The following is an 11,169-nucleotide window of genomic DNA, read 5'->3' on the forward strand; positions in this document are numbered from 1 at the left end:
TGGCACTATGTGTCTTGATAACACACAATCCTGCCCCTTTAAACTTCAGGTCATTTTTCAGCATGGTAAATCTTCAAAGTGTCAAATCCTTGCAGGTAGCAGGTAGCTAGACTGATGTTATATGTATTATCACCTCTGCTGCACGGAAATTTAGTCATCAGCATGTAATGACGCACAACATCATCTTCAGTCAGAGGCACCGGCAGATTTGCTGAAATACTGACTGCTACTGGAGTCTTTCTGCCCAAAGCATCGCAATCCACAATGGCCCTGTAAATATACTTTAATGATTTAATTCTCCTTTGGGGTAAATAAAGTATTATTGATTTTGAATTGTGTTAAACAGCATCATTTGGGAGATTATAAGCACTTGCTGTTAAATTTAGGGATAATTTATTCAAAATTTTGACTCAAAGTTCCTAAAACTTAAAACAGATAATCTATTTTCATCATAGATTATGTAGATGAATGTAGATATACAGGTCCTTCTCAAAAAATTAGCATATTGTGATAAAGTTAATTATTTTCCATAATGTAATGATAAAAATTAAATTGTCATATATTTTAGATTCATTGCACACCAACTGAAATATTTCAGGTCTTTTATTGTTTTAATACTGATGATTTTGGCATACAGCTCATGAAAACCCAAAATCCCTGTCTCAAAAAATTAGCATATCATGAAAAGGTTCTCTGAACGAGCAATTAACCTCATCATCTGAATCAACAAAGTAACTCTAAACACCTGCAAAAGATTCCTGAGGCTTTTAAAAACTCCCAGCCTGGTTCATTACTCAAAACCGCAATCATGGGTCAGACTGCTGACCTGACTGCTGTCCAGAAGGCCATCATTGACGCCCTCAAGCAAGAGGGTGAGACACAGAAAGAAATTTCTGAACGAATAGGCTGTTCCCAGAGTGCTGTATCAAGGCACCTCAGTGGGAAGGAAAAAGTGTGGCAGAAAACGCTGCACAACGAGAAGAGGTGACCGGACCCTGAGGAAGATTGTGGAGAAGGGCCGATTCCAGACCTTGGGGGACCTGCGGAAGCAGTGGACTGAGTCTGGAGTAGAAACATCCAGAGCCACTGTGCACAGGCGTGTGCAGGAAATGGGCTACAGGTGCCGCATTCCCCAGGTCAAGCCACTTTTGAACCAGAAACAGCAGCAGAAGCGCCTGACCTGGGCTACAGAGAAGCAGCACTGGACTGTTGCTCAGTGGTCCAAAGTACTTTTTTCAAATGAAAGAAAATTTTGCATGTCATTCGGAAATCAAGGTGCCAGAGTCTGGAGGAAGACTGGGGAGAAGGAAATGGCTAAATGCCAGAAGTCTAGTGTCAAGTACCCACAGTCAGTGATGGTCTGGGTGCCATGTCTACTGCTGGTGTTGGTCCACTGTGTTTTATCAAGGGCAGGATCAATGCAGCAGCTATCAGGAGATTCTGGAGCACTTCATGCTTCCATCTGGTGAAAAGCTTTATGGAGATGAAGATTTCATTTTTCAGCACAACTTGGCACCTGCTCACAGGGCCAAAACCACTGGTATTACTGACCATGGTGTTACTGTGCTCAATTGGCCTGCCAACTCTCCTGACCTGAACCCCATAGAGAATCTGTGGGATATTGTGAAGAGAAAGTTGAGAGATGCAAGACCCAACACTCTGGATGAGCTTAAGGCCGCTATCAGAGCATCCTGGGCTCCATAACACCTCAGCAGTGCCACAGGCTGATTGCCTCCATGCCACGCCGCATTGAAGCAGTCATTTCTGCAAAAGGATTCCTGACCAAGTATTGAGAGCATAACTGAACATAATTATTTGAAGGTTGACTTTTTTTGGTATTAAAACACTTTTCTTTTATTGGTTGGATGAAATATGCTAATTTTTTGAGATAGGAATTTTGGGTTTTCATGAGCTGTATGCCAAAATCATCAGTATTAAAACAATAAAAGACCTGGAATATTTCAGTTGGCGTGGAATAAATCTAAAATATCTGACAGTTTAATTTTTATCATTACATTATGGAAAATAATGAACTTCATCACAAAATGCAAATTTTTTGAGAAGGAACTGTATGAACATCCAACAGGTTATATACAAGACCACTAGATGTCAGCAGATCATCTAAAATAGACAGTTCTGTCCAGGAACCATCTGATGCCGTTTGTTGGCATCAGAGGAAAAAAAAAACACCTTAAAGAAGAAATTGAAGATATTCTGTTTATTGTTGCATATTTATCCCATCATCCAGCTCATAAACAAACCCCGCAAAGAAAACCAGTTCCTCTTCAAAAGCAGCCGCTGCAGAAACACACAGATTTCCATCAGAGCTCACATCCCACAACTGGTTTACTGTGAGCTCTTCACTGACGTGTGTCTCGGCAAAGCCGGGTACGTTCGCTGAGGAAAGGGGATTCACTCTCTCTTACTGCATTTACTGCTGGTCACAACGGTAAGCGTCATAAAAATAATCATCTCACAACAATATCCGACAGACAAAAAGAGGAACGTTTATCTTAGCAAAAGATGATTACTTTGTGAAATTGATTTTATGAATGTTTTAGGGTTTTAGTCGAGTCATCTGGTGAGATCCACGCAGACACACTGATTATAATCAGATACAAAAACAGTCATAGATCAATGATTTGAACAGCTGTCAAGCCCAGGTTGTATACAAACAGCTAAACAGTGACAGAAATCCAACGAAACAAAAAGCAACATTTTTGCCCGCTTGCCCAAAATAAAGTTAATTTTTTTAGTAATTTAAAGGACCATTTAAGTTCTATACATATAAAAAAAAAGGATTTTTTTTTTTGTGTGTGCCTATATTCGGTCTAACTTCTCACTCAGAAACTCTTCAACGCTGTCTGTGTTCCACTTGGTGATGCTGAGCTCTTCAGCAATGTTCCCGTTATTGTCCAGGAGCTTTAGGATGGGATCGGAGCCTCTGACGTACTGCGCCATGGAAACGGGAGACAGAAGACGGAAGCCATGTTAGAAACGCACATAAACGTTTGGTAGAAATAGATGATAGAAAATGATAAGAAACAGCCAACACAAAAATAGGGCTAAAAACGAGCGGATCAGTCGCGATTAATCAATTATTGAAGTAATCACCAACTAATTTAATAATGGATTAATCTTAACTGGAGAATACAGATATAAAAAATGCATTTTGGTGTGTAAAAATAGCATATTCAGAGCAGTGAAGCCAAAACGGTACAAAAAATATGTACAAGATAAAATTCCTCAGTCTGTAAAAATGTTTCAGCCAAAACTCCTCCAGTGGAACGGTTTTATCTTCACCTAGTCTAACTAAAGGAATGTTATATAGTTTCATTTTAGGCAATAAAATATTTTTATTTAAAAAAGGAATTGAATTATTTGTTTGTTTGCATTTTTGAATGTATTTTTAATATTTAAAAAGTGTTTAAATGGAATCTGTAGAATGGGCCATTTTTCAATCCGATTAATCAACCATCAACTGAATAATCAATCACTAAAATAATTGTTAGTTGCAGCCCTACACAACAGGAAGAACATAACTCATCAGCGCTACCTTGATCTGAAGACCTTTAAACATCTTGGGCATCTCGCTCCTGACAAAAGCTGAGGGGAAAAAGCACAGGCAGAGGTCATGTGGACGGACGGACAGACATCCTGAGAATGCAGCAGAAACAGCTGAGGTAACTAAACAGATGAACATTCAACTTCTCTTTCCAGAACTTACCCTGGACTTGAGGGAACCTCCCCAGTTTTCATCCACACACCTCCAGGATCGCTCCAGCGTAGAGCTGCAGGGGGAAATAAAAAAATAAAAAAATAAGGAGGCGTGCATGAGGCTCTGCTGGCGGGGCGGAGCCTAGTGTGGAGGAGCAGAGCCATAAATAAGCCGTGGCATCTTCTCCAAGGTCATTAACCAGCGAGCCTGTGCATATGCAGCAGGGCTGACGGATGACGAAGATGAAGATGAGCTTTTCAACACCAGTTAATCAGAAAAGATAAAGCGCTCAGTGGCATGTCATTCACTTCTTCACATACATAGTGTTGGTTTTGATTAAATATATAGATAAGATGAGCCAATCAAAATTATCCATACTTTTATTGCCCATACTATAAATTGGGTAATACATTTATTAAGTCAATCAAATTGGCTTTTTAATGGAGATTTAATTTTTAGAAAAATTAAGATATATTTTCACTAATGTACTACTTTCATTTCATAGGTTCCTGTGTCTGTGTTTCCATAGACAGAAAGAAATGACCATCAATCCATCAGGGACTATTTTTGTAATGTCTCCTGATGCTGGGAGACGGTGGATGGAGTTGTGTGTGTTAACACACACAACAACAGAACATTTTGACTTGTCCACTTGTAGTTTTGGCATCACTGAATTTGGACTACAGAAATAAAAATAGATTCACAAAACCAACTAACTACAAGTCCATAAAGTTGTTTAAAAGTTCCACAACAAATACTGTGATGGAAAGTGTTTGAAAAATGTAACAAGGAAAAGAGAAAATTCAACAGTTTGAAAAATATAACCTAGATGGCATATAAACATATAAACGCAGCACTGGGAGAGACTGAATTCAGTTTTCCTGCACTGCTACAGACTCCAAGAGCACAACAATATGTATTTAAGGGGTAAAAAAAAAAGAAGATTTTACATGATATGAAAAGAAAGGGAGGGAAAAAAATCAGTTCAAATCAGAAATCAGATTTAATATAGGGGGGGAAAAAGATTTTATGTTTAAGCGTAAAGTCACACCTCATTTATCAATGACTCTCATTAGCGACAGGCAAAATATAAGCAGAAAGATGTGATTTTGAGCATTCTTTAAACGCCTCAAAACTAACCAACAGCATGTTCTTAGACGCATTTCTGTTAAGGTTATAAGAGATCCGATAAGGATAACTTGAAAACGGCATCAGCCAGGAGAAACCTTCATGATGGGTCTCCAGAATATATATGGCAGAATTAAAAATGTGCATTTATGAATGAAAATGTCTGTATTCTGGCGTTTCTCATAAAAGGTCATCACACAGCAGGCTTCCATGCTCTGAAATGCATGTCTCACAGGTTTCATCATCGATTGTTCTCCAAAGAGGCCTGAAAGACGGAGATAAGTCAGGTTAGCTGAGGGGCAGCACCGCAAACCACCTGAACTCTGCCTGCTCACTAACCAGCAGGGCTCTGCAGAGAGCCTAATGACTCGCCACTCATGTCCAATCCAACAATTAAACGGATTCCTAAGGGACATTATTGTTGCTGTCTGAGGGGGAAATGTGCTGAGAGGCAGTGTGGTTTCTACAGGTACAATGGGGGATGGAGGGAGGGGGGGCAGCAGGAGGCAGCCAATTGCTCTTCAAGTGACAGTTTTTACTCAAATCGTAAGGAGGAGGAGTGTCTTTCTGGAATAGAGTTATCATCAAGAGGTGTTCACTACACTTCTGAGAAGGTGCTGTTGCTAGGATACTACACACGCGCTCCAGGGGATTTGCTTAAATCAAAAGAGAGAGAGAGAGGAAAAAAAAAGAAAAAAAAGAATGCTGTTTTCCCACCATCAGTCAACTGTGTGTTTATCCATCAGAGCTCAGCGAGGGTTGCTCTGATTCCTGCTGTAATCACAGAGGAGATCACCACGGAGACGGTCCCCGGGCAAAACCTGCTGATTCAGCTTGTCACAGGGGCATTAACAGAGGCTGGTAAAGCTTTGTTGTGCTGGAGTCTCACAGTAGCTGCGTTTCCGTTACAAATGTGCGCAAAATCTTGTCAGTATTCCAGTAATGCCGAAAACCCCCACAATTTCACAATTGCAGCGTTTCCATTAAATAAGAAACACAGTTGAAAATCACATGTGAAAAAGCTTGTTCACGTAATAAGTCATTAAAAATCATCATCCTCGTACTAGTTCCTGTCTTCTTCTTCAGGGTTTGTGCCAGTAGCAACATCCGGTTGTTGATAATGTGACTTGTGTGATGTGAAATAAATGATTCCCTTTTGCAAAATAAACCAGTTTCATGTTTCCATTAAGTTAATTTAATTTCGCAACGTCAAACTGTGCAGTTATATGGCCAAAGGAGTCGCAGCTGATGACAGACGGCTCAGAGATGATGTACAGCTGCAAAGTGTCAACAAACCCACAGACAGAGGGCAAACTGAGCTGCTTTTAGAAGCGGCAGAATGCTAAAGAATGTGATCCTGTCAATAAAAGCTGACGCATTCTGACAGAACGTCCTGCATTCCTTACTCCGTCTTCAGTTTGCACCTCCGACATTGTAAACTATTCTTATTTTTACAGGCATTCCCTCTGTTCTCTAAATAAGCTCTCGTGTAGCCCACCCCAGCCCTCTCCTTGCTTTACCTTGCGTGATTCCATCTGAGCCTCCTGCTGGCAGCACTGCCGGCAGATGGGCTGCAGCTTGGTGAGGCTGAACTCCCCCAGAAGGTCGCAAGAGCTGCACAGAAGGTTACTGGAGAAGCCCAGCTCCCTGCAGGCCTCGGACGACAGCTCGGCCCCGTACGCAGACAGCTGCAGGGACACGCAGATTAGATGAGGAGGAGATTCAATTAGGAACTGAATATGTTCATCATACAGTCTCGTGTGACTCAGTCTGTATGAGAATGACACTGGTAGGAAGAGGTTTGACTCAGTTTTAAGATGGTTTTTATCACCTTTAAGAACCATTTAAAGCTCACCTCAAAGGTACAAAAATATACAACATATGTCATTCTATTTATTAGACAAACCACTCCAAAATGTTCAAATTATGTTCAGCAACAATAATTTAAATTTCTGTCTATCGCTACCAAATATCGGTGTATGATCAGATCTGTTGATGAGGTTTGGGCCAATCACCAGCTTTTTGGACACATGGCCCCTGACGTTTGATTTTACAATATTTACCTATAAAGAGCCGTTAATAATAAACTTTAGAGTTTTTCACACCTGATAATCTGATAGACTCTGGTCGATTGGAGACCAAAATTGTGACATTTGTTCCATTTTCATTTGCTGCGGTTGAAATTCATATGGCACTGTAAACTAATTGAAAAAACCTGTTCCCCTCCTCGCCAGTGGTGGCGCTGCACCAAGGACTACTGAAGCAAACAACATTAAAACCTCTGAAGACGACTTCCATCTTCATAAAATGTAAATAAAAATGGAGTGATGTCATATCTTAGTGGTTGCAGGATTTATTTTGTCTTTGGTAAAAGATCTCGAGCCTAACCCCCAACCCTTCTCACGCTAGCACTAGAATCCTACTTATGTTTGTTTTGGTTCTATTTACCCAGAATGCCCTGCGCTATACTGCACTTCCTGCTTTTGGAGACATCAGAGCTTGATTACACATTCACACCTGATCAAAACAAATCAGACTTTATAGACAAAAGAAATGGAACTTTAAACAGGACTGGTGTGAATGCACCCTTAGTGATTGTCGATTTGAAATGGGGGTACAAAGGGAGGTGGGAAAATTGGCCCTTTACTACTTAAACCTGGTAACGATCTGATCATTTTCATACAAGTATGAATGTGCTAGCTTTTTACCAGCACCACAAACTGAGACATGAGAATTTGTGCCAATAAACTACTGCAAATCACACATTTATTTCCTTTTTGTAGGTCTGGACTATCAAGATGCCACAGAATAAGATTACAATGCCTTTTAAAATAAGAATAAAAAACAAACCCAGAAGCATATCACCAAATTAGTTAAGATGGCGATGGTCACTCCAAACAAAGTCAATGTTTGTACTGGTCATCAAAAACCTGGAATCATATATATATATATATATATATCATTATTCTGGCATTTATCAAATAGAAATAAGTTTGGTTATTATAAGCAATCTTAAACAAGAAAACGTCTTAATGAGGGAAAACGAGAAATAAGTATTTTAAGATTTTTTGGCTCGTTACATTTACTGAACAATGCTTTAGTCAGAAAACAGGATGGGGAGGATGGGGAGAGAAGAGGAAGACATGCAGCGAATGGCGGGAGACCTGGAATCGAACCCAGGACTTTGTGCGCGCGCACTGATTTCAGCTGTATAGTCTCGTGCCCTGAACTTTTTTTTTTTTTTTTTTTTTTTTACTTTGACATGAAAATTGAATTTGTTGTCCTTGAACATTAACCATTTTGTACGGACTTCAATGACTTGCAAATGCATATCTTTGTAAATATTTTGGTCAAATTAAGCTTGCATAAGCAATAAAGTGCACTCACAAAACAACTGTTTGGTGTATTTGGTGTTATAAAACTGCATTAGATAGGAAAACATTTCCGATCGCAAAAGATTTCCCAACAGTAAGCTATGTTTCTTGTCATCTTGTTTGGTTAGCTGTGTCCAGCAACACGTCAGCTTCTGAGGCGCTCCACTCATTTGTTTTCATTTTCAGTTTACAGAAGGCGAAGTTTATGTTAACAATTCATAAAAGATCTCCTTTAATGTTCGGTATACAACTACACTGTAGACTACGAGCGCCCTCTCCGTGCCATGTAACTTTAACACTAAACATTATTTTAAATCTCAGTTGTAGTTTAGCTTTTATACAGATTGAGTGAATTTGGAACACCGGAAGTCAAATGTTAACGTTGCTTATCGGCGCCAAAAACCTGTAAATGAACTGTTCAGTTAATTTCTGATAACAACATCATCCAGATTTACAGTGTTCAATGAATAAGCTCAATTTCTCCTCTTGGCTCACAGCAGTTCATTGGAAGAGCCACGTCATGTAGGGACTCCTGGAACAGGATGCGGTGCTCTGAACTGAACGATGGACTGTAAGCGCTACCAGCCGACTGTAAGCGGCTGGTAGCGACTGTAAGCTTGTAGGGAGTCTCCCTATGCCTAACACCGGCTCTCTCGGCGTTAATAAACTTACCGTCTGCAGCAACGACAACAGCCACAGTAGGTACACCTCTCCCGACATTTTGCAACCTGCTTTGTTAGCGAAACTACTACAAAGGTCCTTTATTATTTCACTCAGGGAAAGCTACATTCGCCTGAGTAATGCTCAGTTTGAAAAATATATTTGTCTTTTATTTTTTTCAGCTTATTGTCAGAAAATAAACACTGTCGCTTGAAAAATGTCGTTTTATTTTTTTTAATAAAAATTTCATTTTTTTATTCCTTTCATTTTGTAAATTTCTTTCATATTTTCTATGTTGGCATTAACCAAAGCCGACTAAAAATCTCTTCCTTGTCTTTATTGAATTTCGAGGATTATGAAAAGAGGGCGACACCTGTCGTCTGGTTGAGGTAAATCATATGAAACTGTCCAATCCGGATTGAATAGGCAGGAATATTGGACGAATGGAAAGCCACTGCTGGCTGGTGGACTGCTCATACATCCAATAGTCTGGGTGGCAAATAGGGGTAATGTGTCCGTAGTGCGGTGGTAGCCACACTCGGTGTGATAGGAGACACTGGCAACACCGACTGGTACCAGTCTGGTTCCCCAATCCGACTGGGGAAGTTCGCATTCTGCTCAAATCTACTGGGTTTTGAGACGATTTACAACCCGGGACAATTAATGAAGCATGGGGATCTACCATTTGAGGTGACTGAAGGATCTAGATGTTACAAGATATCCACACACACGCTCCTGAGAAACGACAGAGACAGAGAGCGAGAGAGAGGGCCATGCTCACACTCCCCAGCCGCTGAGTAAACCCCCTGCCGCAGCCGCTGTTTGTTTCGGTGTTGTCTCTTCCGAGGATGGAGTGACCAAATCCCTCTCCGGATGATTTGATGGGGCTGCTCAGAGTCATTATGCCGCCCAAGTTGCAGCTGTTGGCGCTGCTTGCGTTCGCAGTGGCCATGTTCTTCCTGGAGAACCAGATCCAGAAGCTGGAGGAGTCCCGAGGAAAGCTCGGTAAGTTGAAGCGATCCCGACGGAACGGGGCCCCAAAACGGGATCGCAGCACGGCTTGAGGAGGAGCGCGGGCAGAGAGATGCGGGCGAGCCCTCATTGTTGTGCATGTGGGTCAGTTAGAGACGCGAGCTGCGCCTCATCCATCAAGTATGCTTCGTCTTGTTCCTCAGAAAATGGCACACAGGCTTTCATTATTTACTGATGCAGGAGATACTGAACTTTGCATGACTGATATGATTATCTTTTACTCGGCATAGGGATTGGTGAACTGAACGATCAGTCAGGGAGGAGCAATTCCGTGGTTTAGTACAGAATAAGGGACAGCAGGTCGCAGTGGTTTCCATTATTGATCGGTACTAGAAAATACTAAGTGACATCCACTGATGTCTTGGTCCATCTTAAAGGCAACATACTTTTATGGTATGACCACTAATGCATCTGTACTTCCAACAAAACAAAGCTGGTTGTTGAAGTGGATTTCCAATGTAATATTTCACTAAATATATTTTAAAGAAGTGCTCTGAAGAAAAAAAAAACTTCCAGCAAATTCTGTTTTGTGTGTATTTGGGTCATGACATCACAAGAGGCAAAAGAATCGAGCTGATGTTGTGTTTGCTCTCATAAGCAGGAATTTTTGAGTTTCCAATCGAGAAAGACCCTAGAGTCAGAATTCCACCTGAGAAGGTCGGAGCTTATCACCAAAAAGCCTTAAGTTTAGTGTCCAATATGGCGGGCACCATATTGGCTTGAGCAGTGACACTTACGGTGCAGTAAAAATGTGAGCATTCTTTCAGTGTTTGAGCTCATATATTGTAGTTTGTAGCACCACAATGATTAACGAATCTAATCCCACTTGCAACCAGAACACCCTCACCTCCAGCGTTCTGAAGAGATCCAATGCAGTTTGATGGTATTTCTGCTCAGAAGTGGGATTTTCAGTCAGAAATGAAACATTTCCCCATCTGAGGTTGAAAATCCTAACAGATATGGCCTTTCTTTTTTTTCAACTGTACAACATCTACTGCAGACATGTCTTTTCATCATTTCCTTCATTGCTATCAGTTTGTTTGCTGCTACAGTGATTAGCTAACTATTAGCAGATCCCACGGTTTCTCCACTTGCAACTGGAATACACTTGATTCAGGTGTGATGCCATTCCGACTTCCAAGATAAACCAAATGTGCCACCAATAAACACCACAGTGGAGGAGGAAGGAAGATTAGACACCTTTGAACAGGGAATCCAATTTAAAAACTCACAAATACAGTGAGCAAGAAAACCAAG

General features: G+C 40.8%; 1 protein-coding gene across 1 annotated transcript; it reads right to left on the reverse strand.

Moving 5' to 3' along the window:
- Positions 1 to 2,203: 2,203 nt before the first annotated feature.
- selenof (selenoprotein F) lies at positions 2,204 to 9,003 on the reverse strand. The gene is made up of 5 exons (XM_015060507.1): positions 8,893 to 9,003; positions 6,367 to 6,534; positions 3,728 to 3,791; positions 3,557 to 3,606; positions 2,204 to 2,952 (listed from the first exon to the last, which is right to left on the reverse strand). The coding sequence occupies exons 1-5, from the start codon at positions 8,938 to 8,940 to the stop codon at positions 2,821 to 2,823; spliced, it is 462 nt and encodes a 153-aa protein (XP_014915993.1). The 5' UTR covers positions 8,941 to 9,003; the 3' UTR covers positions 2,204 to 2,820.
- Between the last annotated feature and the right edge of the window lie 2,166 nt (positions 9,004 to 11,169).

This window comes from Poecilia latipinna, unplaced genomic scaffold, assembly GCF_001443285.1.
Source record: "Poecilia latipinna isolate Pla-1442-1.1 unplaced genomic scaffold, P_latipinna-1.0 Scaffold1720, whole genome shotgun sequence".
In the NCBI taxonomy this organism is placed as follows: domain Eukaryota; kingdom Metazoa; phylum Chordata; class Actinopteri; order Cyprinodontiformes; family Poeciliidae; genus Poecilia; species Poecilia latipinna.